Raw genomic sequence first — 25,486 nt, forward strand, 5'->3', positions numbered from 1 at the left:
TTCAACGTCACAAGAGCCCCTGGCCCAATTTTTTGGCGAGATGATAGGGCTACCCCCAGGGGCAGTGGGGAGAAATGAACCCCAAAGAGACTCAGGTAGAGCCGCAGCAGTCGGCTGCCAAGGAGGCCTCGGTTGCTGTGGTAACGCGGCCTCCTCGGACTCACTTCCGGAGTAAAGTAGCGCATGCGCAAATAGCCCGACAGGCCGCAAGGGTGGCGGGTTTCCTCCCTTCCTTCCCAAGATACCCCGCGGTCCTGAGATGTTATGTGACTGGGGGCGTCCCCACACCACCTGATTGGGTTATCCGCATGATGAAGTTATCGGCTTGATGGAATTATCGTGATATATATATATATATACACTGCGGGCCGCCAGAGCGCTAGATACAGAAGGCGCTAGCTGCCTTCAGTTCGGAGTAGGTTACTTCGACTAGGCCTGCAGGATTTCGATTCCGGTTTAGGCGGCTGCGCAGGCGCAGACTTGGCACAGGCGGTCCCTAGCTGATCGCCGACCCAGCTCGGCCTCCGGATAGCTTTTCCCAGGATCGGTTGTATCCCGGGCTTAGGGTCCGCGATCGAGGCCAGAGACCCGACACTTCGAGGGCGGCCTCCGCGGGACCGAGGGACGCGCACCCCGAGGGAGGCGTAAAGAAAGAGGTTCCGACCGGACCCGGGTCAATCGCCCATCGCCCATGGCGGCCCTCGTAAGTGTGCGGCAAGGCGGTTCGGCTGCGGTCCTGGTGGTGGCCTCTGTAGCCTCTCACTCACTGTCCTGCTTTCTCTCCCCTCAGGGCCCCAGCAGCCAGAATGTCACTGAGTATGTCGTCCGAGTTCCCAAGTAAGTCCCTGATCCTACCAACCCCCTCTCTCTCCAGAAATGTTTAAATCTCGAGCCTCCAGGAGTGTCTGATTCTTCTTCCAGGGCTGGGGTTGAGCCGAGGCCTCTGGGGCATCACTGTTTTTTTAATAGAGTGAATGAATGAGTACATTAATATATAGTAACACGCAACCTCCCTGCCTAGGATTCCCTCAGCCAGGAATGGCAACTGTGACTCTACTGGGTGGATTCTTTTTGATCCTGCAAAATTCCGTTACAGTATTTTCCTCCTTCAGGAGGCATTCCCTGGCTGTCCACCCCCCTGCCCAAGGCTGAGTTCCCAATTATCCCATCTTGGGTTCCCAGAAATATTTGTCCCTGACTGATCTCTGGGTTTTTTTTCATGGGTCCCCATTGTTGCCCAGCACAAAGGACTGAGCCTGGGAGGGTTTACTGAATTAATGAATGATTGACTGAGCACTGCCTCTTCTTTCTTGTCCATCCCAGAAATACCACCAAAAAATACAATATCATGGCTTTCAATGCAGCCGATAAAGTCAACCTCACTACTTGGAATCAGGTAAGTCCGAGTTCTGAGGATGTGAGAAAACCTGACCCTGGATTTGATATAATAGTTGCTTGGTTGTGATAGTAACTAAGGCTTAGTATCCTCCTCTCTCCCCATGTGCAGATAAGTGATAACTAAGGCCCAGGCTGAGCCTGAGGGCAAGATATGTATGACCCTGCAGGAGGTTTTCTCCTGAAATGTGTGCCCATTAATGGGCATTTGGGGTCAAGATCTATCTGGGCAAGAGAGGAGGGGGCTGCCTCCTAGAGGTGACTCAGAGCCCCCATTGTCGGAGACTCCAGAACGGTCTTTAGAAGCTGTCTTAGTTGTTGCAGGCTGCTTTAGCAGAATTCCAGAGATCTGGGTGGTTTATAAACAACAGATGTTTATTTCCCACAGTTCTGGAGGCTAGACGTCCAAAATCAGGGCGCCAGCAGATTTGGTGTCTAGTGAGGGCAGGCTTCCTGGCTCACAGCTGATGCATGTGCACTGTACCCTCACCTGGCAGAAGAGGGACACAGCACTATGGAATCCTTTATTAAAGAGGGCACTTAGCCCATTACTAATAGGCTGCAGCCTCATAACCTAATCATCATCTATCAGAGGCCTCGCCCCCAAATACCATCACACTGGAGATTAGGTTATACGCGTTTTGGGGCAATTCCCTGGAGATACAGCGGTTAGGCCTCCAGCTAGGACTCCAGCCCATTCACTGCGGGGGCCCAGGTTCCATCCCTGGTGGGGGAACTAAGATTCCAGAAGCCCCGGATCACAGCCAAAAAGAATGCATCTTGGAGGCACGCAAACATTCATCCATAGCAGAAGCCATTAAAGGGTTACAAACAGTCTGTAAAGAGATTTGTCCATTGTGGGGTCGAGGACAAGTGAAGGGAGAACGGCAAGGCTCTGGACCAGGTGAGCCTGTGATGGGGTTTGCAGCAAACAGGTTGCGACAAGTGATTTGACTCTGGAGTGTCTTTTTTTTTTAATTTGGAAATAATTTCAAACTTTCAAAAAGCTGCAGAAACAGACATCGTAGCGGGCTTTAGACAGATCCCTTTGCCCACATTCACAGAGCCTCTTTTCGCCAAGCGGGAAGTTGGCTCTGAGGGTCCACCGCTCAGCCTGCGGGGAGGAAGGGGTATCGTTGGATGGGGAGCAGGCTCCCTGATGAGAAGTGTCGCCTTCCGTCCTCCCAGGCCCGGCTGGAACGAGACCTGAGCAACAAGAAGATTTACCAAGAGGAGGAGATGCCTGAGTCGGGCGCCGGCAGCGAGTTCAACCGCAAGCTCCGGGAGGAGGCGCGGAGGAAGAAGTACGGCATCGTCCTCAAGGAGTTCCGGCCAGAGGACCAGCCCTGGCTGCTGCGGGTCAATGGCAAATCGGGCCGCAAGTTCAAGGGCATAAAGAAGGGCGGCGTGACAGAAAACACCTCCTACTACATCTTTACCCAGTGCCCTGATGGGGCTTTCGAGGCCTTCCCTGTGCACAACTGGTATAACTTCACGCCGCTGGCCAAGCACCGCACGCTCACGGCCGAGGAAGCCGAGGAGGAGTGGGAGAGGTGAGTGACGGGGCCATGCCTGGAAAAGGTCTGCAACCCCTGACGTTGTGCCTGGCTGGGAGCTGGGGACTCAGCGGTGAGCAAGCCAGATCTCTCCACCGCTCAGGAGCACCCAGTCCAGGGGGCAGATGGACTGGAGACAGCAGGGAGGTGGATCCAGTGCTAGGGCGTCAGCATCACATGAGACCTTCTCCTGAGGGACTCTGGGAAGACAGGGAACCAAAGGAGGGCCAGCTCTCCCTGTGTGAGCTCAGGGTCTTTCTGCCACGTGCCTGTGTCCCCACTTGTAGGGTCAGGTCGTCCCTCTCATCACCTAAGTTGTGTCTGTGGCTCTCCTCCGGGGCACACATGGTGGAAGTGCAGGGAGGCACCAGTGGATGAGGCCCACTCCCGGAGGGGGTCTCCCGAGCCAGGCCCGCTGCCAGCCCCTGCTGTAACACTGCCCCCCGCCCCACAGGAGAAACAAGGTCCTGAACCACTTCAGCATCATGCAGCAGCGGCGACTGAAAGACCAGGACCAGGACGAGGAGGATGAGGAGAAGGAGAAGCGCAGCCGCAAGAAGGCCAGCGAGCTGCGCATCCACGACCTGGAGGATGACCTGGAGATGTCGTCTGATGACAGCGAGGCCAGCGGCGAGGAGGGTGAGACGGGTGGAGCCAGCCCTGGGCGGCAGGGGTGGCAGTTGTAATTAATCCAGGTCCTGTGTGATGACTCAGAGAGGTGAATGCCCCTGAAAGGATTGCTTGATTACTTGCAGACCCTTGGATCCCCTCAGGAGTTTAGCTGCTGGGGGAAGCACTAGGGTTGGTTAGGAGGCCCCAGGAAGGTCTCTCTCGGCCATGGCCTCGACTGGGATTTCCATGGGAATGGCCTTAGGACTGGCCAGTTTGAGTCGTACCAGCAGGCTCTGGGCCAAGGGGTGGTCTCTGGTTGCCCAGTGGCTGGCTGGCCCAGGTGATTTGGGGCAGGGATGGCGGCCCTAAGTGTGAGTTAGAGGAAGGGGTTGGCTGGGGGTGTGGAGTTGAGATTGCTTGCTTGGCGGTGGGTGATTGGTACAACCCTGGGCCAGCTCTCTGCCTCCTGGAGGAATTGGGGCTGGTCCTGGCATCACCACGGCCCCTGAGATGTCCAGGCATCATTAGATACACACAACACGATGCATGTCCATCTGAGCCCCTCACCTCGTGTATTCTTCCCCAGGTGGCAGAGCCCCCAAGGCCAAGAAGAAGGCACCGCCCAGCAAGGGGGGCCGGAAAAAGAAGAAGAAGAAGGGCTCAGATGATGAGGCCTTTGAGGACAGTGATGACGGGGACTTCGAGGGCCAAGAGGTGGACTACATGTCCGACGGCTCCAGGTGAGGCAGGCGGGAGGCGGGTGTGAGACCCTGGGCCGGCCTGCGGACGCGCTCACTCACCCTCTGCCCGCTCTCTGTCTTACAGCAGCTCCCAGGATGAGCTGGAGGGCAAGCCCAAGGTCACCCAGCAGGAGGAGGGTCCCAAGGGCGTGGACGAGCAGAGTGAGAGCAGTGAAGAGAGCGAGGAGGAAAAGCCGCCCGAGGAGGACAAGGAGGAGGAGGAGGAGAAGAAGGCACCCACGCCACAGGAGAAGAAGCGGAGGAAAGGTGGGTTGGCTCCTCTGAGCCCCTGATCTGGGACAGGGCCGAGGGCTGGCTCAGGGGTCTCCAGTCCTGACGCCCCCTCCTCTGGCCCCTTGCAGACAGCAGCGAGGAGTCCGACAGCTCGGAGGAGAGTGACATTGACAGCGAAGCCTCCTCGGCACTCTTCATGGCGGTAAGGCCCCGCCGCGGCAGGGCCGGCCAGGGCGGACGGTGGGGGGGCCCTCTCCCGACATGCGTGCTCAGCCCCAATCTCCACAGAAAAAGAAGACGCCCCCCAAAAGGGAGCGGAAGCCATCAGGGGGCAGTTCCCGGGGTAACAGCCGGCCAGGCACGCCCAGCACTGAGGCGGGCAGTACTTCTTCCACCCTCCGGGCAGCTGCCAGCAAGCTGGAGCAGGGTGAGTAGTATGCCCCATCCCACCCCGCCCGCCCTACCCTGCCCTCTTGACCCCATCCTGGTCTTCCTGTTCCGCAGCCTCTGAGCCCCTTGCACACATGATCCCAGCACTGTCCCCCGACCCCCCTACCCCTCCATCCCCCTACCCAGTGGTCCAGCCTCCCAGACCCAATCTCAGTCCCACCGCCACCTCCCACAGGGAAGCGCACCAGCGAAACGCCGGCAGCCAAGCGGCTACGACTGGACACCGGGCCCCAGAGCTTGTCCGGGAAATCCACTCCTCAGCCCCAGTCTGGGAAGTCAACCCCCAGCAGTGGCGATGTTCAAGTGACCGAAGACGCCGTGCGCCGCTACCTGACGCGGAAGCCCATGACCACCAAGGACCTGCTGAAAAAGTTCCAGACCAAGAAGACGGGTCTGAGCAGCGAGCAGACAGTGAATGTGCTGGCTCAGATCCTGAAGCGCCTGAACCCTGAGCGCAAGATGATCAACGATAAGATGCATTTCTCCCTCAAGGAGTGATGCTGCCCTCAATAAACAGGCTCTGTTTTCTACAATCCTCAGTGTCTTCATCCCCACACTTGCTGCCTCTCGTCCCACTGCCTGTAGACGCCTCTTAGAACTTAATTCCAGAGAAGGCAATGGCACCCCACTCCAGTACTCTTGCCTGGAAAATCCCATGGACGGAGGAGCCTGGTAGGCTGCAGTCCATGGGGTCGCTAAGAGTCGGACAGGACTGAGTGACTTCACTTTCACTTTTCACTTTCATGCATTGGAGAAGGAAATGGCAACCCACTCCGGTGTTCTTGCCTGGAGAATCCCAGGGATGGGGGAGCCTGGTAGGCTGCCATCTATGGGGTCGCAGAGTCGGACACGAGTGAAGTGACTTAGCAGCAGCAGCAGAACTTAATCCTCTCCTTACCCCCTCAGCCTCCTCCATGGAGCTGCTGGGTGATTTCTTTCAGCTCTGTCTTCCACTTGGCTGGTTCTCTCTTCAGCTGTGGCTTATCCACCACCTGAACCCATTAAAAGTAGGGCTTCCCAGGTGGCTCAGCAGTAAAGAATCTGCCTGCCTGTGCAGGGGACGCAGGTTCAATCCCTGGGTCAGGAAGTTTCCCTGAAGGAGGAAATGGCACCCCACTCTAGCATTCTTGCCTGGGAAATCCCATGAACAGAGGAGCCTGGTGGGGCTACAGTTCATGGGGTCCCAAAGAGTTGGACATGATTGAGCACACGTGCACAAACCCGTAAGTACTTAGTGTCACTGTCTTTCAGTTCTGCAAATAGCTTTTTCAGATCAGTAGCTCTGTTTTGAGTGTATGGCCCCTTCTGTTTTTGATGCCTTCTTTTCTATTGTTAGTTTAAACATCCTTGTCTTACAGTCTCCATCACACTCACCTAGTACCTGAAGCAGACGGGCATCCTGTTGTTTTCTGATGCCTCTTTATGATTGTATTTGTGACCTGGGATGGGGGACTCGTTCCTAGTTCCAGGTTCTGTCTTTGGAGCTTCCTGGGTGGCCTGCTTTGCAGGCAAGTTCTTTTTTTTTTTTTTTAATATTTGCTTTTATTTATTTATTTGACTGTGCTGGGTCTTAGTTGCAGCATGTGGGATCTAGTTCCCTGACCGGGGATCAGACCCTGGGCCCCCTGCATTGGGAGCATGGAGCCTTAGCCACTGGACCGCCAGGGAAGTCCCAGGCAAGTTCTTCCAGATGGTTTTTGCATGTGCCTACCAGGTGCCCCAGAAGTGGCTTCTAGGTGGCGCTAGTGGTAAAGAACCCGCCTGCCAATGCAGGAGACTTAAGAGACCCAGGTTTGATCCCTGGGTTGGAAAGGTCCCCTGGACGAGGACACAGCAACCCACTCCAGTATTCTTGCTTAGAGAATCTCATGGAGAGAGGAGCTTGGCGGGCTACAGTCCATAGGGTCGCAAAGAGTCGGAAACAAGAGAAGCAATTTAGCATGCACACCTGCCCCAGATGTGTGATTCTAAGATTCTCAGCTCTTGATTCTGTCCCAAATGGCCACAAAATCCCAAACCCCTGTTACTGGCCTTGGCATCTGGACCCTACTTTTCAACTTCCCAGTGGGGTTTCTGGGGCATCCCTTAGAGTCTCACAAGTTGGTAAGGTGTTTATTTTATCCAGTATGGCTAGGCATTCTGTAAGCAAGAGGGTTCTTTGCGTTTGTGGAGTCATATTGCTGGAAATGGAACTTGGCAGCAGGAACGACGTTGAAACCCGTTTTGAGTGATCCGGCTGGTGGCAGGATGCTGGAGACGGCAGGTGGAAAACCTCCCCACCCAGTTCTACATGCCCTTGGCTGCCGAGCCGGAATGCCTGAGATGGCCGGCTAATTCCCAGGAATGTCCCAGCTCGTTCCAACCTCCCTCCCATCCTTCCGCCAGGACTTTCGTGAAGGAAGTGCCTGCCCCTTACCCTGACAATTTCACCCCTGCTCTGCCTGCCATGTGGACTGAGGTCTGAGGCCTCCCCCACCACACCGGTCTACGTGCCCCCAGTGGTTCACATCAGGAGCCTTGCATTCAGTAGGACTTGGGGTTCAAACCCCACCTGTGTCTCTTAATTCTGGGTGACTTTAGATAAGTGACATTCCTCCCAGCGACACCCCCCAACTGAAGGTAGTCTCAACAAGCAGTTGAGAAGAAAAAAGCACACCAAAATCACTGAAGCAGTCCCCTGTGGGTAGTGCTGTGGTCTTTTCCTACTTCCCAATACAAAGGGCAGCAAAAAGCCCCGAGCTTGCATCTTGGCTCACCTGAAACGGATGAGCTCCTGAAGCACGTGTCCTGGGTCAAAGGGATGGGATTGGTGGTTTCTGTAGCCAGTGTTCAACTGCCACTGGTTTATACTGCTACCAACAGGCATGCCCATTACACACACACACCCAGCCATGTGTAAGCAGACTCTTTGCCAGTCTCAGGGGCAGTCTCACCTGAGTTTTCATCTGGTCTTGCCTGCATTGGGTTCAAGCACCTTGTCAAATCTACACAAGTTGCTTGTATTTCAGGACTTCCCCCTGGTGGTCCAGTGGTTAAGGCTCTGGGCTCCCAATGCAGAGATACAAGTCGGATCCCCTATTCGGGATCTTGCATGACACAGGACATGGCCTAAAATTTTTTAAAAATTGAAAATAAAAAAGATGCTCTTATTTCCTTTGCCTCGAGCATTTTGTGTGTGCTTAGCTGCTCAGTTGTGTCCAACTCTTTGCAACCCCATGGACTGTATAGCCCACCAGCCGCCTCTGTCCATGGGATTCTCCAGGCAAGAATACTGGAGTAGGTAGCCATTCCCTTCTCCAGGGGATCTTCCCAACCAAGGGATCGAACATTGAGTCTCCTCCATTGCAGGTGAATTTTTTGCCATCTGAGCCACCAGGGAAGCTTCTAAGAGGCTCTCAACTGCTCAGTACCAGGCACCCTGATACACACTAAATGTCTCCTGTTTGTCCTCAAGACCTCATGTGGGAGGGACTCTGTTAGCCCCCTTTCATGGCTGAGGATGGAGGCTCACTTCCCCAGGGTGATGGAGAAGGGCTGGGAGATTGCCCTAACCAGGGCAGGGCTTAACCTCCCCTCCTGCTCTGATGCCCTCCAACCCCAGGTAGGGCTGGGGTCCCAGGGGACTCAGGTTGGCCTTCTAGAGACAGGAGTCCCTGCAGGGTGAGTTTCCTGCCCCTGTGTCCCAGCTCTTGGCAGTCCCCAGGCCTCTCCCTTTTCCTGTTTTGATACTGCCTGGGCCAGACCCGGAGGCAGGGCATGATGTCTTAATCCTCCAGGCAGGAGCCATGATGGATTCCCAGTCAGCTCACCCACCTCTCCCCTGCATGCACATCCGCTCTACCTGGTGCACAATGTGGGGGCTACTGGGCCCCAGCACCCTGCCCGAGAGGGGAGGACCCCCACTGGGAGACCCTTGGGGCCCCCCAACCCTCCCTCCAGACAGCAGGTGGGGTGGGGACCCCAAGTTGCCCTCCCTGAGCTCGGCCCTGGCTGCCGACACAGCACTCGTAAATCAAGGGGCGGAGGGGGTGTTGGAAATGGGTCTGTGGAATGTCTGGATGGGGTGTGTGTGTGAGGGGGTGTGCACCCTTAACTCTTGGAAGGATGGGGTGTGGGGCAGAGGAGCGGGGCTGCCTGGGCCTGAGGTGTGCGACGTTGGAGCCTTTGCAACAAGCAGCAGCCGGAAGTGATGAGGTTAATTCCCCAGCTCGGGCAGAGAGGGGATAAATTGAGGGTGCCGGGCATCCGCATCCTCAGGACCTGCCCGTCACCATGGCCACAGGAAGAGTCTTGCTAGGCTCTCTGCTTCTCCTGATCCTCCACTTGGACCTTGGTGGAAGCCGGGGGGCCTGGGAGGCTCTGGTGGCGGAGAGAGAGCTCTCATTTGAGCCAGCGGTGGACAGACAGACCCAGAGGCCACAACTGGGTAAGGACTCCCGGAACCCTGTGCGCTCCCCAACTCCTTTCTGCCCAGACTCTGCCTGCTGTCAGCTGCCCCTTGTCCCTGCAGGAGCCCGCCTGCGCCGATCCCTGACCAGCCCGTGCCAGCTGTGGAGCCTGTCCTTGCCTGTGGCTGAGCTGGGCCTGGGCTACACGTCGGAGGAGACGGTCATCTTCCGCTACTGTGCTGGCAGTTGTCCTCGCGGTGCCCGCACCCAACACGGCCTGACGCTGGCCCGACTGCGGGGCCAGGGCCGAGCCCATGGAGGACCCTGCTGCCGGCCCACCCGCTACGCCGATGTGACCTTTCTCGACGACCGCCACCGCTGGCAGCGGCTGCCCCAGCTCTCGGCAGCGGCCTGTGGCTGCGGTGGCTAAGCATGGCCGACCCGGAGCCCTGCAGCCGCTGGAGAAGCTCAACTGACTTATTTGCTGGAGGCCCAGAGGCCGAGGCAAAGAGAAGGGAAGGTGGGCTGGGGCCACCAGCAAGGGGCTCAATAAAGGAAACTGCTCCTCCAGCCTTATGACTGTGTGTTCAGCTGGGAATGCTCCTGGTAGGGGAAGGGGAAGAGGGGGAGGCAGGTGTGGTCCTGGGTTTCCCTTGCAGATCCTGGCCTTCCTGCAAACAGCTGGCAACAGGCCAGCTTGTCCATTCTCCAACAGTATTCACAACTTTATTCACAAACATGGTGTCCTGAACAGCTTGGGGTAATGGTCCAGGGGGTCAGCAAGCTGGGGGCGGCTGCCCAGGCTCCCCTGGCCCCATCCCCTCAGGGAGGGAGCGGCAAATCACCGAGATGCGACGGCCCCGGGGAATCCGACGCTCCCCAAAAAAGGACTCTTCATCCCGAAGGATCTCGTGGGAGAAGTCATAACGGGCTGAGCCCCTGCAGGAGAAAACAGAGGATGTGGCTGGTGAGGGCAGCCCTGGTTCCAGGCAGACCAGCCCTAGGGGTAGAGTCTGCTATCATGGCTGAATGACAGAAGGTGTTCCAAATGTTGAGTGGCTGTCTTGTGAGTTACTGGTGGAGTGCAGGCTCCTTGGCTGCCAATACCTAAGAATGTAGAGGGAGCCCGGCTCCAGCAAGAGTTCCAGCCACTCCCCTGGCTCCTGGGTGTGCACCAGTCGCATGACGCTAGGAGACAACAGGGATAGGCCGGCAATGGTGGATCCACAGAACTGGAAGAGAGGACATGGTGGAGGGTGGGTTTTGGCCTGGCCAGCCCATCCCCAGCTGGGAGCTCCAAGCCACTGCCCTCTGCCCACCTTGACGCTGTCCACGTGTGGCTTGATGTAGCCCTGAGGTTCTAGGTCCAGCACGTGCACTGAGGAGAGGAGCGTCTGGCCAGGTCCAAAGGCAGCTGCCTGCACACGCCGCAGGATGGCCCGGCTTGCCTCTGACCAGCGCGACTTCTCTGTCTCTCGGAAGCCGTGGATGGCCTGCCCAGAGCACTCAGGTCAAGCCTGGAAGCTTCCAGGGGTGGGGAACAGGGAAACTGAGACATAGCCCAGGGCTGGGGAGGGATTGGGGGGAGGGTGGTGGAAGTGCAAAGCAAAGGCCTGGTTTTTCCAGGATGACACTTGACCCCAACCCTCAATTCTCAACTTTGATCCTATCTACCCCATGATGTTTTCTCAAATCCCAACCCCTGCCACATCTGGGTCTGGCTTTAGTCCTTTCTACCCACCATCAGGGTCCAGTTCAGTCCCACATTCCGTCCCTAACGTTGGCCCGGTTCCAATATTCACAACTTGATTCACCGGGTCCCCTGTCTCTACCCCTCAACCCGTGACCCTCCCTCATCTCGCTCCACACCCATTTCCACCCCTAACTTTAGTCCTGTCCCCCAAACACCCCTCGGTTCTGCCTCGTTATGGCCCTGCTCACATCTCCAAAGCGCTCTTCCAGCCCCCAAGACCCCAAGTATCAAATCCTCGCCCCCATTCCCAGGCCCCGCCCAGATGAAGCCCCGCCCACCCCAGCGCTCCACTACCGCCGGGTCTCTAACGTCCCAAGCCACGCCCCGGTGGCTCAGCCCCAGCGCCACCCGCCCCAGCGCCACCCGCCTCACCGCATCCCAGTGGTCGTATTCGTATCTGCGGCGGCGCAGCTCGGGTTCCAGCTCGCGGCTCAGTGTCTCCTCCTCGGCCGCGCTCAGGAAGCCGGGCCGCACCACGGCCGCGTCTTGTAGGCGGCTCAGAACGGCTGGGCCCGAGCCCCGCACCCAGCCGTGCTGGGAAAGCGACCGCAGTACCACCTGCCCACCTCCGGCCATAGCCCCGGAGCCGGGTCTTGGAAGAGGGTGGGGCCAGGGCCACGCCCCTTCCCCAGGGTTATTGGCTGTGGCTGCACCGAGTCCCTCCAGCAATTGGCTTTCCTCAGAGTCCCGCCTCTCGCTCAAGGTTACTGGTTGTTACTCGGCTCGTCCTCTCAAGCTATTGGCTCTTCCCAGAACCTGCCTCCTCTCCGGCGCTATTGGGCCCTTTCGACCATAGAGACTCAGACTACTAGTTGTGCCTCGGGTCCGTCTTCCAGAGGGCGGTGGTGTCAAAGGCTAGCTATGCTCTGGGGTCAGAGGTCAAGGGTCAGAGAAGGATTGGGCCAAGGCTATCAAGTTAAGGTTACAGTCCAGTCAGGCTGAGCTGTAGGAGTTACGGGAGTGACATCAAGGCTATGATTATGGGGTGGGACCAGGTTTGTGGACTTAGGGGTTTCAGTCAAAGGTCAAGGCGAGGCGCCTCCCATTCCGACCCCCCTCTCCCCCATCCGCATACAAACAGGCTGGCTTCCAGTTTAAAACAGTATATAAACTGTTTATATACTTTGTTTAAAAACAGTATATAAACAAAAACTCCTCTCCCTTTAATGGTAGAATTGGAAGGTCACCATTTTTCAGCCCATAGACAACTGGTTTTAAAATATCTTCTGCTAGAAGCCACCCTCACGCCGAGGTAATCGGCGGAAAAGCGGAACCTGAATCCGATCAAACTTGTGTAGAGTCAGACACCAGGTACCGAAAGTACCAAGGACAGACTCGCATCCTCAAAATTCAGAGGGAAAGTTCGTAAAACACACGACCCTGTTTCTCCAACAAGTTAAGTTCAAGAAAAGAGAAGAAAAAGAGGGAGAGAGAGATTTGAGAGACTAAAGGGAAAAACCGCAATAACAAGACACTTATAGATTTATCAACCAGTGGCAATGCCTGCACCTTATTTGGATCCTGATTGGAAAAATTTAAAAAAAAAAATAGTGATCACCAGGGAAATTTGGACGCGGTTGAATATTCGACCACGGTAAGTGTTATTTTTTTCTGGTTGAAAATGATATTGTGGTTGTCTTTTTCAGGACAAAGATTCCTTGTCCTTTATTATGTTTTGAAAATTCTATAAATTCTGTAGCACTTTACAGTTTTTAAAAGTTTCACACACGCATGATTTCATAGACTCTCATAATAATAACCTTTTAAAAAAAATTCCCTACAGCTATATTGCCCCTCCTCCTTCCCTCTCCCCACTGGTAACCACTGGTTTGTTCTGTGTGAGTCTGTTTTTTTTGTTTGTTTTGTTGACTAGTTTATTTTTTAGATTCTACATAATAGTGATATGATACAGAATGTCTGTCTGATTAACTCACTTAGCATAATACCCTCCAAGTCCATACATGTTGCTGCAAATGGCATTATTTCATTCTTTTTTATGGCTGAGTAATATTCCATTGTGTATATGTGCTGTATCTTCTTTATCCATTCATCTGTTAGATTGCTTCTATGTCTTGGCAGTTGTAAATAATGCCATGAACATTGGCATGCATGTTATCTTTTCTAAATAGTGTTTTGTGTTTTTTTTTGGATATATACCAAAAGGAGTGGAATTGCTGGGTCATGTGGTTATTCTTAGTATTTTTGAGAAATAAAATTTCTTATCCTTTTAGAAATACATACTGAAATATTACAGATGAAATGAAAAGCTGGGATTTGCTTCAAAGTACTACAAAGCCATGGTAGAGGCTCTGTAGAGGCAGGGGAGGGACGAGACATAATCAGCCATGAATTGGTGTGGTGGGTACATGAGACCTCATTATTCTAGTTTCTCTACTTTTTTTCCTATTTAAAAAAAAATTAACTACAGGTGATTTTTCTTTTTTTTTTTTTGCAGCACCAGGCTTCATTGCTGTGTGGGCTTTTCTCTAGTTGTGGAGAGCAGGGGCTACTCTCTAGTGTTGGTGCACAGGCTTCTCACTGTGGTGGTGACTCTTGTGGAGCATGGGTTCTAGGGCATGTTGACTTCAGTAGTTGTGGCACACAGGCTTAGTTACTCCGAAGCATGTGGAATCTTCCCGGACCAGGGATTAAACCTGTGTCCTCTGCACTGGCAGGCCATTCTTAACCAATGGACCATGAGGGTCTTCTCCACTTTTGTATATATTTTAAATTGCACAGAATGAAAAAGTTCAACCAAATGTAATCGATGAATGAAGCCAAATTAAAAAGTCCTCTATATTAAAAAAAAAACAAAAAACAAAAATTGTTCTTTGCTCTGACAGCAAAATTCCTTGAAAAACTTGTCTAGCTCCCAGTATTTTCCAGCCCCTTCTCTCTGGGTCCACTCCAACCTGGCTTTTGGCCCCCTAGTACTAAAAGTGGTCTTACTGAAGGCCATTCCCAGGTGGTGCTAGTGGTAAAGAACCTGCCTCTTACTGCAAGAGATGTGGGTTCGATCCCTGGGTCAGGAAGATCCCCTGGCGAAGGGAATGGCAACCCACTCCAGTACTCTTGCCTGGAGAATCCCAAGGACAGAGGAGCCTGGTAGGCTACGGTCCAAAGGGTCACAAAGAGTCGGACATGACTGAAGTAACTTAGGGATTTCTGTGGGGCGAAGTGCCATAGCTAGTTCTTAGCCTCACTGCTAACTCATGGACACACTGAGGTTTCCTACATTTTTATTCCCGATCCTGACTCCAGATTTAACCATGTGCTGGGATGTCTGCGGGGGTGGGGTGGGGGGGATGAGGGGGGGCTGGGGAGTGGGGGAGGCACGCTAGACTTACAGACATCCAAAATCAACTCCTGATCCTGACCCCTGCTCCTCCCCCCAGCTCTCCTGGAAACATCTCATCTTTCTTTCCATCTTTCTGGCTGCTTTGGGCTAACACCTAGGAGTTTTGGGAGATTTCATTCTCTCTCAAATCTCACATCCTACCTGTAAGCCCTGCCTTTAAAACCTGGCTGGACACTGACCTCTCTCACCATGTGGCTGGGGCCAGGTCACTCCTCCTCTGGGTGATACCAAGTCTCCTCACTCCAGGTTTCTGTGCTTGCCGCCCTCCACCCACCACTCTGTGGTTCCTTTTTGTTCCTCTTCTTTTTCTTTTGGCTGCGCTGGGTCTTTGTTGTGGTGCAGCCTCAGGAGTTCCAGCACTCGGGCTTAGTTGCACTATGTGGGATCTTAGTTCCCTGACCAGGGATCGAACCCAGACCCCCTGCACTGGGAGTGCAGAGTCTTAGCTACTGGACCACCAGGGAAGTCCCCTGTTCCTCCTTTTTTTTTTTAGTTCTACCATTTTATTGCTACCAACCCATCTCCCTCCACCCTCGTGCACACGTGCTCAGTCAGGTAACCTCATGGACTGCAGCCCGCCAGGCTCCTCTGTCCATGGACTTTTCCAGGCAAGAATACTGGACTGGGTTGCCATTTACTTCTCCAGCCCCTGTTCCTCTTCTTGAAACCCTCCATGGGGCATCTCCCTCCTATCTCAGACCTGCTGCTGTTTAATCACTAAGTCGTGTCTGACTCTTTGCGACCCCATGGACTGTAGCCTGCCAGGCTCCTCTGTCCATGGGATTGTCCTGGCAAGAATACTGGAGTGCATTGCCATTTCCTCCTCCAGGGGATCTTCCTGACCCAGGGATCAAATCTTGGCAGGTGGATTCTTTACCACTGAGCCATCTGGGAAGCCCTACCAGACTTTTTATGATCTGTACTCTTCCTCTTCCTGCTCTTATCTCTACTTTTCCCCTCACTCCCTCCCTCCCTTCTTCCAGCCACCCCAGCTGCCTCATGGTTCCCCTCATGTGCCAGGCATAGTCCTGCCACAAGATCTTTGCACTTGCCATGCCTTCTGCCAGGCCTGCTGTGTCCCAAGATAGCAATCTGGCTCCCCCCACCCTCACCTCCTCCAGGTCTTTGCTCTAATGTTACCTTCTCAGCAAGGCCTCTGCAGGCCTCGTCATCTCACTCTCGTCACACACACACACAACACTGCATACTTCTTGCCCTGATTTAAAAAAAAAAAACAACTGTCTACTTTCCCAAGAATGTAAGTTTCTTCAGGACAGGGACTTCTGTGTCTTCTTCACAGTAAGTTGTGGCCTCTGGAGCAGTGTCTGGAGTGTCATGCCGGCTCTTAGCTCTGCTCAAGATGAAGGTCAGGGTGAAGGCACACGTGAGCCAGGGTAGACACCAGAGGGAAGGCGCCGGAGCCAGGAGCAAAGGCTACAAAGATTTAATTTAAAATCACAGTGTCTCAGTTGGGCTACCCACCGACAGGGGCAGCCCCATATCCACAGTTCCTCAAGGGGCCCCTCCAGGCTCAGTGTGGAGGGGCTCGCAGGCCAGGCGCCTCCGCTCTCCCTGGGAGGGCGAGAGGGAGGCCAGTTCTCAGGCGCTGGCTGGGGTGGGTTCTACCACTGTTGGCTCCCCCGGCTCCTTCTGTACCAGCTCTGGCTCGTCCTCCCCATCCTGTGGGGGGTGGACCAGAACCTTGTCCAAGATGCCGAACTCCTGGGCCTCCATGGGGCTCATGTAGCGGTCCCTCTCCATGGCCGACTCTGCAGGGGGCGTACAGGCAGGATGTGGGTGGTGAAGAATGGACACCCAAAGGCCACATTCCAGTCTTCAATCAGCCCAAGTCCACCCTGTGTGACCCTGGCCTCCCCATCCCTGTGCCTTGAGTTTCCCCACCAGTAAAATACCTGTTTATTGTTTTTTTAGCTTGTTGATATGTAAATACACATCTAGGAAAGGGCACAGACTGTGGAAGTGGACAGTGTGGTAATTTTCAGACTGAACCCACCCATGCGGCCAGCTCTCAGATCAGACCTCCCAAACCCCACTGGGGACACATCCAGTTGCTAAGTCCCACCCCCCCTGCCCCACCCTGCTGCTGCTGCTAAGTCACTTCAGTCGTGTCTGACTCTGTGTGATCCCATACACGGCAGCCCACCGGGCTCCCCTGTCCCTGGGATTCTCCAGGCAAGAACACCGGAGTGGGCTGCCACCTCCCTCTCCAATGTGTGAAAGTGAAAAGTGAAAAGTGAAAGTGAAGTCGCTCAGTCGTGTCCGACTCTTAGCGACCCCATGGACCGCAGCCTACCAGGCTCCTCCATCCATGGGATTTTCCAGGCAAGAGTACTGGAGTGGGGTGCCATTGCCTTCTCCCTGCCCCGCCCTAACAGTGGCCTAATGGCACAGAGGTTATGCCAGTTTTTTGCTCTTTAAATACATAATCACAGGGACTTCCCTGGCGGACTAGTGGTTAAGACTCCACACTCTCAATGCAGGGGTCCTGGGTTCCATCCCTCATCAGGGAACTAGGTCTTATGTGCTGTAGCTAAGACCTGGTGCAGCCAAATTTAAAAAAAAAAAAAAAAAAAGACTCTACACTTCACTGCCAGGGACATGGGTTGGACCCCTGATTGGGGAACTAAGATTTTGCATGCCGAGCAATGTGGCCAAAAATATTAAAGTTAATTAATTAAAAAAGTAAATAAACGTATAACCAGAGCATTTACTCCTTTTCCCACTCAGCACTGTTTTGGAGATTTATCTCAGTCCTTCTGGCTATGTAGCGTCCCACCTCATGAATATACCACCACTGGCCACTCATTCTCCTGCTGTCAGGCACTTGGGTCTTTCCCCATTTGGGACTGTAGGAACAGGACTACATTCCCGTCTGCATCTTCAAACAGAAGCACTTGATTCCCTTGGCTACAGGCCGAGCAGAGGAACCAGGTATCTTTCTGGGTGTTCACCCTCAGTGCCCCAGCTTCCTGAAGTGGTTGTAGTTATCACTGTTGCCTGCAGTGGATAAACGTTCCAGTGGCTCCACGCTCCCCTCAGCATTCAGTGGTGTCCGTATTTTCTATTTGAGCTGCTCCAGTGGATTGAAATGGAGCAGGAAACGGCAACCCACTCCAGTATTCTTGCCTGGAGAATCCCATGGACAGAGGAGCCTGGAGGGCTACAGTCCATGGAGTCTCAAAGAATTGGATCCGACTGAGCACACACAGCACAGTGGGCTGAAATGGTATCTCATCAGGGCATTGATCTGCCTTTCCCGAATAACTGATGATGTCATTATTATCATTTTTTCTTTTTTATTGGCCACACCACATGCGGCATGTGGGATCTTGGTTCCCCAACCAGGGATGGAACCTGTGCCCCTTGCAGTGGAAACACAGAGTCCTAAGTACTGGATCTCCAGGGAAGTCCCACTGATGACACTTCATTATTAAACATCATCAGTAAAGGTGATGAGAACTTTGGCTTCTGTTTCTTGGCCATTTGGATCTTCTTTGTGGGAGACCCTTGGAGAAGGCAATGACAACCAACTCCGGTACTCTTGCCTGGAAAATCTCATGGACAGAAAAGCCTGGTAGGCTGCAGTCCATGGAGTTGGAAAGAGTCGGACACGACTGAGCAACTTCACTTTCACTTTTCACTTTCATGCATTGGAGAAGGAAATGGCAACCCACTCCAGTGTTCTTGCCTGGAGAATCCCAGGGACGGGGGAGCCTAGTGGCCTGCTGTCTATGGGGTCGCACAGAGTCAGACATGACTGAAGTGACTTAGCAGCAGCAGCAGCAGCAGCAGTTCAAAACCTTTGGACCTCTTTCAGTCAAGTTTTTTGTCTTTTAATTTTTACATTTTTATTATTATTTTTTCTTGGCCACACTGTGCGGTATATGGGATCTTAATTCTCTGACCAGAGATCAGACCCGCATCCCCTGCAGTGGAAGTGTGGAGTCTTAACGACTAGACCACCAGGGAAGTCCCTGGGTCTCTAAAAAAAGTGCTCAGAACAGGGGTTCTCAACTGGGGGTGGGGTGGGGATTCTGATCCCCAGGGGACACTGGGCGATGGCTGGAGATGGTTCTGGCTGTCACCCCTGGAGGGGTTGCTGACAGCTGGTGGGCAGAGCGTGGGGATGTGCCACACATCCTGTAGGGCCCTGGAGGGCCCCCACCACAGGACGATCCAGCCTGGTATCAGCTACACCAGGTCCAGAGGCCTGACCGGTATGCCTGTGTTGGTTCCAATAAAAGAGCAGCCGAGGGCCTTGTAGGGGACGCTCACCGATCACCTGCAGGGTCTGTTTGGTGTGCTTGGCATAGATGCTGTAGAGCTGCTTCTTGAGCTTCATGATCTCCTCCGCCTGGATGGCGATATCTGTGGCTTGGCCCTAGGGGGCCATCCCAAGAGGGAGAAGGTTGGGATCAGGGTCTGCCACTTGCACGGAGAGGGACTCAGGAGACCACCCTGGGTTTCTGGTGCCAGCATTCAGGTGGGTGGGACAGGCCTCTGTGAATGCCTCCATAGTCTGTTTCATCCTTACCACCTCCAGGAAGGCTCTCTGTATTAACTCTATGTTCTTATTTCTGGCAGCTGGTACCTCCCTGACCAGAAGGGAGGGAGCTAATTTCCTAGAGACATCAGAAAGCTGCCCAGAACACACTTTTCACATGCAAAGCTGCCAATCCAAGCCCACACACCCGCCACCTTCTCTGCAGAGCTCTCACACCCTGGGTCACCATCCTCCTGCCCCATCACCCCAGGGTACCAGACAACTAGGGACAATCCCTACGCCCTAGAGCCCACCAACACTATTCATGCTAGCCCATCCTAATCTCACACGTTCTTTCCAGCAGAAACCTCGAAGAAGGCTCCTGCTCACATTCTCCTCTCGACCAACCCTTGTGCCTACGTGTGTGGTCCCCAAGGCCTGGCACACTCCCTCCTCTTGGGATCTGTGAGTCACAAACTGTCTTTTTAATGGCAACCCTCTCCTGGTCAGTTGGCCTCACCATATCTGCATACCAACAAAATCTACATTTTAAACCCACCCCGTCACGTGACTCCTGCCTGTCTGGCTGGTTCACCTGTCTAGACCCCCATCCCCACCCCCAAAGCAGCTCTCAGGGCACACTCACCCGGGCACCCCCAGAGGGCTGGTGGATCATGATGCGGGAGTTGGGGAGCGAGTGGCGCATGCCTGGGGTGCCAGCGGCCAGAAGTAGGGAGCCCATGCTGGCCGCCTGGCCCACACACCACGTGCAGATGGGGTTCAGGATGTATTGCATCGTGTCGTAGATGGCCAGGCCTGAGGTCACCACGCCACCTGTGGATGGGGCCGAGAGTGAGGGGCTGTGCCAGCTACCCCCCACCATCCTTTCTCCTAAGGTCCTGGAGAGGGTTGGGGTCTCAAACAGAAATACTCCCAGGGGTAGGAAGGTGACACAGGCCAGGTGGGGGCAGCAAATGAGGGCTGGCTCCAAAGTGAGCTGACAGTTGCCACACTTGCATGTGAACCCAGTGGAGGATGAGATTGGCCACATTCTCAAGAATTGGGAGAATGCAGTAACTATGAGCGAAGACTCTGGAGCCAGTCTGCCTGGGTATGACCCCTGGCTGGGCAGGTCATCACATGTGACCTTGGGTAAGTCACCCAGCCTCTTGGAGACATGGTGCCTCCTTGTAGGTTGGAGATAACTAGACACTACCCATCACGTGAGAGGCTGCATGAAGAAAATGAGTTAAATGCTTATAAAGTGCTTATAAAAGTGCCCGGCACAGTAAACGATCTATTAAGATTGGCTATTCAGGGAATTCCCCATGTGTCCAGTGGTTAGGGCTTTCACTGCCATGGGCCTGAGTTTGATCCCTGCTCAGGGAACTAAGATCCCACAGGAGGAACAACTCGACCAAACATAAAATAAATTGGCTGTTGGCTATTCTACCTTTTTGGGGGGATAGAGTGGAATCTACTAGTTTAAAAAATTTTGACAACCGAGTCAGGTTGGTAAAACATTATGTATGGGATCAGAGGCAGGTTCAGATGCCTCTTTAAAAAAGCAAGGGAAGAGGCAGATTTTGGAGGTTTCCAGACCCTCTGGAGATTCCGAAGGAAGCTCTGCCCCCTTTCTTGCTCCAGAGACAGAACCTCCCTAATTAGGGGCCTCAGTCCCTGGAGTCACCAGGTGTGTCCCCAGGAGTGCCCCTGGCACCCGGGGAAGGCACTGCTCACCGGGGCTGTTGATATACATGTGGATGGGTTTCTTGTTGCTTTCCGACTGCAGGAACAGCAGTTGCGCGATGACCAGGCTGGCGACACTGTCATCGATCTGCAAGTGAGGAGGGCAGGGGTGTCCTCAGATGGGCGTGAAAGCTAAGGGCGGCAGTTATGGGGTGGCTGGGGTTGAGTCAGGGCACCAGAATGGTGGTCAGGGCCCAAGTAAGACAGATCGGGAAGCGTTCAGGACCAGGAGTGGATGTGGTGGGGGGTGATCCGGAACCAGGGGGTTGGGGACACAGGAAGGGGGGACTCAGGCAACAGGAAGGAAAGGGGTGAGGAGGTTGGGGAGGAGAGACTGGAGCCCAGGAATGGGGAGGAGGATCATTGGTGAGGGAGCGAGTCAGAGATTAGGGAGGGAGACGCAGAGGATTTAAAGGAGTAGAAGAGGGACTCCAGGCCAGGAGGGAGCATCAGGGGGCTTATATGCCCAGGAAGCAGGGGGTGTCAGATTGGGACAAGAGCGTCAGCCTAGGGAGGAAAGTCATGGGGGAGAAGTCAGGTTTGCGGAGATCTGGGCAGGCGAAGGGGAGGATCGCGGCGGGAGGCACTCACAGGGCCCATGACGCACACAATACGCTCCCGAAGCAGTCGCGAGTAGATGTCATAGGCGCGCTCGCCGCGACCCTGAGGAAGAAAGACGCGGGTGAGGGTCAGACAACCTCCGTGCCCCAAGCCCTTGCACCCACGGGCCGTGTCCCCGCCCGGCCACTGTACCGTCTGCTCCACCACGATGGGAATGAGCGGGAGAGCCCGGGCCGCCGTCGCGTGCAGGCTCCGCTGCGGGGCCAGGCGATTCTCGGGCGTCCGCTGCGGGGGAAAGCGGGCGGCGAGGCGAGGCCCCAGCGCTGGGCACAAGCCGGCCGCCACCCGGCCCCCCCTAAGCAATATTTTGGGCCACATCGCGTCGCACGTCCCTCCCGGCTTCCGTACGATGCCGGAACTACAACTCTCAGCGTGCTTTGCGCCCGCGGCGCTGGCTCACGAGACCGCCCACTTCCGGGAAGCACAGGGCACGCTTCGGGGCGGGGCGATGGAGGGGGGGAGCCAGAGACGTGGTGCTCGAGTGGAGCCGGAGAGCTTCCAAGATAACTGAGTCTTTCTGAAGAATCGTCATAGTTTTCTGCTTTTCACTGCTAATTTAAAAAAATCAGCTCCGTTCGCCCGCTGGGCCTGGGCCTCAACGATCATCCAGCCTGGTGGGGCCGACTCCCGAGACCTTCCCATCCGTCTATGGTTATGCATGCGGTAGTGGGAAGGCCCCAAGATGTGCAAGCCCAAGGGTGGAAGTTGCGAACTTGGCCCGGGAGGTCGGTCTGGAAAGGCTTCCTAGGAGGAGCGGGTGTTGGAGCTGGGCTCTGAAGGATGTATAGGAGTTTGTTACGTAGGGAAAGGCATTCCTGGCAAAAGGAGGACAATGGACAAAGGTGTAGGGGGGTGAAGGAAGGCTCCTGGTAACGTTTGGAACCTCTTTTTGCCTCTAGATGGTCTCAGGGTGGACTCTCTTTCATCTTTCAGTTCTAATGTCACCTGGGAATTGTTCCTTATTTTGTCTCCAGAGCCTAGAACAGTTGCCTGGCACACAGTAGGTGCTCATTAAGTACACGTTGAACCCAGAGATGAAGTGGTAAAGGAGGTAGCTTAAGAGCTTAGGGCTTTGAATTCAACTATACTTCAATAAAAAATAAAAAAAAGTACTTAATGTAACTTTTAGGAGTAAATTAAATAACATATTTCAAAACTTTAAAAAAAAGAAGAGCCGAGGGCTTTGAAGGCAGCTTTCCCATATGCCAAGCCTGGTTTAGCCACTGACATGCTGTGTGATCTTCAGGTACATTGTTTAACTCCTCTGAGCCTGAAGTTTCTTGTTTGGAAGATGGTGATGATCAAACCGGTTTTACAGGGAAGGATTTGAGGATTCCTGCTGCTGAGGCAGCAGAGTAACATTCTCTGTGTTTAAATCTTGGCCCCACTGTCATGGTCCATGCCCGGGTTGGAAAAGAATTTCCAGACATGAAGCAGAATGAGAGGAGAATAGAGTTTATTAGAGTGGGAGACACTGTTAGAACAGTGGGCCAGCTCAAGGGAGATCCAACGTTGAATAGGGGTCCTTAGTCCACTTTTATACCCAGAGTACAAGGAGTGGGATGGGGGTCTTGCAGGTCATTTGCTGATTGGATGACGCAGGTATACTGGGTGGGGGAAGAGTAAGACAAATACCCTCTCCCTGTGTGGGGTAGGAGGGGAGACAGGAGGACCTGAAATCTGTTAATAGTTACAACATGGGGGAGAGAAGGATGATAAGGGTCTGGTTTTTCCATTCCTGCATTCCAAGACCCTCCTTGGTTTTATCTGCTCTTTAGTCCTTGGGTCATCACACCCATTACTCAACTAGTTTGTGTGTCCCTGTGCCTTACTTTCCTCTCTATAGAATGGACATAATAGTAATAAACTACATCCTGGGGTCATTGTCAGGTCCTCAGAATTGGACCTGGAATGTAGCAAGGACTCAATTTGTATTAGCTATTGACGTGTGTTTGGTGGGACAGATTTCTCTCTCTCTCTCTCTCTCTATATATATATATATACACCCATATTTACTATTTATATATTATATATATTATTCTATATATATTTTATTTATTTATTTTTAACTGGAGGACAGTTGCTTTACGACATTGTGTTGGTTGCTGCCGTACAGCGACATGAATCGTCTGTAGGTCTACATATGTCCTCTCCCTCTTGAACCTCCCTCCCACCTCCCACCCCATCCCACCCCTCTGGTTTGTCACAGAGCACCGGATTTAAGCTTCTTGTGTCATACAGCACATTTCCACTGGCTGTCTAATTTTACATATGGTGATTGATGTGTATTAGTTATTGTAGGTGCCCAATATGCTACTGGAGATCAGTGGAGAAATAACTCCAGAAAGAAAGAAGGGATGGAGCCAAAACAAAAACAATGCCCAGTTGTGGATGTGACTGGTGATAGAAGCAAGGTCCGATGCTGTAAAGAGCAATATTGCATAGGAACCTGGAATGTTAGGTCCATGAATCAAGGCAAATTGGAAGTAGTCAAACAGGAGATGGCAAGAGTGAATGTCGACATTCTAGGAATCACCGAACTAAAATGGACTGGAATGGGTGGCCATTCCAGAAAAACATTTATTTCTGCTTTATTGACTATGCCAAAGCTTTTGACTCTGTGGATCACAATAAACTGGAAAATTCTGAAAGAGATGGGAATACCAGACCACCTGACCTGCCTCTTGAGAAACCTATATGCAGGTCAGGAATCAACAGTTAGAACTGGACATGGAACAACGGACTGGTTTCAAATAGGAAAAGGAGTACATCAAGGTTGTATATTGTCACCCTGCTTATTTAACTTCTATGCAGAGTACATTATGAGAAATGCTGGGCTGGAAGAATCACAAGCTGGAATCAAGATTGCTGGGAGAAATATCAATAACCTCAGATATGCAGATGACACCACCCTTATGGCAGAGAGTGAAGAGGAACTAAAAAGCCTCTTGAAGAAAGTGAAAGAGGAGAGTGAAAAAGTTGGCTTAAAGCTCAACATTCAGAAAACTAAGATCATGGCATCTGGTCCCATCACTTCATGGCAAATAGATGGGGAAACAGTGGAAACAGTGTCAGACTTTATTTTGGGGGCTCCAAAATCACTGCAGATGGTGATTGCAGCCATGAAATTAAAAGACGCTTACTCCTTGGAAGGAAAGTTATGACCAACCTAGATAGCGTATTAAAAAGCAGAGACATTACTTTGCCAACAAAGGTCCATCTAGTCAAGGCTATCGTTTTTCCAGTGGTCATGTATGGATGTGAGAGTTGGACTGTGAAGAAAGCTGAGCGCTAAAGAATTGATGCTTTTGAACTGTGGTGTTGGAGAAAACTCTTGAGAGTCCCTTGGACTGCAAGGAGATCCAAGGATCTGTCCATTCTAGAGGAGATCAGTCCTGGGTGTTCATTGGAAGGACTGATGCTGAAGCTGAAACTCCAATTACTTTGGCCACCTCATGTGAAGAGTTGACTTACTGGAAAAGACCCTGATGCTGGGAGGGATTGGGGGCAGGAGGAGAAGGGGACGACAGAGGCTGAGATGGTTGGATGGCATCACCGACTTGATGGACGTGAGTCTGAGTAAACTCCAGAAGTTGGTGATGGACAGGGAGGCCTGGCGTGCTGCGATTCATGGAGTCACAAAGAGTTGGACACGACTGAGCAACTGAACTGAACTGAACTATTGTGTTAGATCTGTAACCATGGGCATCCAAGAAGCCCTCCCAAATAAGGGTCCATTTGGCATGGGTTTTCCTGGAGAAGGAAATGGCAACCCATTCCAGTATTCTTGCCTGGAAAATCCCATGGATGGAGGAACCTGGTAGGCTATGGTCCATGGGGTCGCAAAGAGTCGGACACCACTGAGCGACTTCACTTTCTTTCTTTCTTTGATGCATATGTAGGAGTTCACAGGCAGACCATTGCTAATTGCTGGACTCTGAACTCGAAGTGTAGTTTTGTGCCTGGTCTGATGAAGAGATAGAGAAGGACACAGACACTTTTCACTTTATGGAATCAGGGGCAGGAAAGAGGAAAGAATGTGAAAGTGGAAGAGTATAGAGGAGACCTTGGAGGCACCTGGGCTTCCCTATGGCTCAGCTGGTAAAGAATCCACCTGGAATGCGGG

General features: G+C 53.2%; 5 protein-coding genes across 5 annotated transcripts in view; 3 read left to right on the plus strand and 2 right to left on the minus strand.

Annotated features, from left to right (window-relative positions):
* The first annotated feature begins 206 nt into the window (after positions 1-206).
* Positions 207-5,520, plus strand: GTF2F1 (general transcription factor IIF subunit 1). Its single transcript, XM_043911798.1, has 10 exons — positions 207-703; positions 791-837; positions 1,324-1,396; positions 2,584-2,948; positions 3,406-3,590; positions 4,150-4,303; positions 4,389-4,570; positions 4,666-4,739; positions 4,826-4,964; positions 5,163-5,520. Exons 1-10 carry the CDS (start codon positions 692-694, stop codon positions 5,483-5,485), a joined length of 1,554 nt encoding a protein of 517 aa, XP_043767733.1. The 5' UTR covers positions 207-691; the 3' UTR covers positions 5,486-5,520.
* A 1,304-nt stretch (positions 5,521-6,824) lies between these two features.
* On the plus strand, positions 6,825-9,945 carry PSPN (persephin). The gene is made up of 2 exons (XM_043911806.1): positions 6,825-9,413; positions 9,498-9,945. Exons 1-2 carry the CDS (start codon positions 9,260-9,262, stop codon positions 9,803-9,805), a joined length of 462 nt encoding a protein of 153 aa, XP_043767741.1. The 5' UTR covers positions 6,825-9,259; the 3' UTR covers positions 9,806-9,945.
* Positions 9,946-10,075: 130 nt separating this feature from the next.
* On the minus strand, positions 10,076-11,742 carry ALKBH7 (alkB homolog 7). The gene is made up of 4 exons (XM_043911805.1): positions 11,501-11,742; positions 10,695-10,868; positions 10,483-10,607; positions 10,076-10,314 (listed from the first exon to the last, which is right to left on the minus strand). The coding sequence occupies exons 1-4, from the start codon at positions 11,702-11,704 to the stop codon at positions 10,152-10,154; spliced, it is 666 nt and encodes a 221-aa protein (XP_043767740.1). The 5' UTR covers positions 11,705-11,742; the 3' UTR covers positions 10,076-10,151.
* Positions 11,743-11,931: 189 nt separating this feature from the next.
* ACER1 (alkaline ceramidase 1) overlaps positions 11,932-25,486 on the plus strand; it is a 55,493-nt gene continuing 41,938 nt past the window's right edge. Inside the window, exon 1 of the mRNA XM_043911803.1 lies at positions 11,932-12,722. The gene's annotated coding sequence lies outside the window, so the exon portion shown is untranslated. The remainder of the gene's footprint in view (positions 12,723-25,486) is intronic.
* On the minus strand, positions 15,915-21,771 carry LOC122699629 (caseinolytic mitochondrial matrix peptidase proteolytic subunit). The gene is made up of 6 exons (XM_043911799.1): positions 21,493-21,771; positions 21,331-21,402; positions 20,731-20,827; positions 19,637-19,824; positions 18,783-18,888; positions 15,915-16,255 (listed from the first exon to the last, which is right to left on the minus strand). The coding sequence occupies exons 1-6, from the start codon at positions 21,676-21,678 to the stop codon at positions 16,086-16,088; spliced, it is 819 nt and encodes a 272-aa protein (XP_043767734.1). The 5' UTR covers positions 21,679-21,771; the 3' UTR covers positions 15,915-16,085.

Source organism: Cervus elaphus, chromosome 9, assembly GCF_910594005.1.
Source record: "Cervus elaphus chromosome 9, mCerEla1.1, whole genome shotgun sequence".
Lineage (NCBI taxonomy): Eukaryota > Metazoa > Chordata > Mammalia > Artiodactyla > Cervidae > Cervus > Cervus elaphus.

Bases quoted from the DNA above. Each gene is read 5' to 3' on its own strand.
- GTF2F1 (XM_043911798.1), top strand. The intron at 1,397-2,583 runs GTAAGTCCGAGT...CCGTCCTCCCAG, and splicing joins ACCTCACTACTTGGAATCAG to GCCCGGCTGGAACGAGACCT. The intron at 4,740-4,825 runs GTAAGGCCCCGC...CAATCTCCACAG, and splicing joins CCTCGGCACTCTTCATGGCG to AAAAAGAAGACGCCCCCCAA.
- PSPN (XM_043911806.1), top strand. From the start codon at position 9,260: ATGGCCACAGGAAGAGTCTTGCTAGGCTCTCTGCTTCTCCTGATCCTC. The intron at 9,414-9,497 runs GTAAGGACTCCC...TTGTCCCTGCAG, and splicing joins GACCCAGAGGCCACAACTGG to GAGCCCGCCTGCGCCGATCC.
- ALKBH7 (XM_043911805.1), bottom strand. From the start codon at position 11,704: ATGGCCGGAGGTGGGCAGGTGGTACTGCGGTCGCTTTCCCAGCACGGC. The intron at 10,869-11,500 runs GTGAGGCGGGTG...TGCTCTGGGCAG, and splicing joins AATACGACCACTGGGATGCG to GCCATCCACGGCTTCCGAGA. The intron at 10,608-10,694 runs GTGGGCAGAGGG...CCTCTCTTCCAG, and splicing joins CACACGTGGACAGCGTCAAG to TTCTGTGGATCCACCATTGC.
- LOC122699629 (XM_043911799.1), bottom strand. From the start codon at position 21,678: ATGTGGCCCAAAATATTGCTTAGGGGGGGCCGGGTGGCGGCCGGCTTG. The intron at 19,825-20,730 runs GTGAGCAGTGCC...CCCCATCCACAG, and splicing joins CATGTATATCAACAGCCCCG to GTGGCGTGGTGACCTCAGGC. The intron at 18,889-19,636 runs GTGAGTGTGCCC...ATGGCCCCCTAG, and splicing joins AGCCCTCTGGGGGTGCCCGG to GGCCAAGCCACAGATATCGC.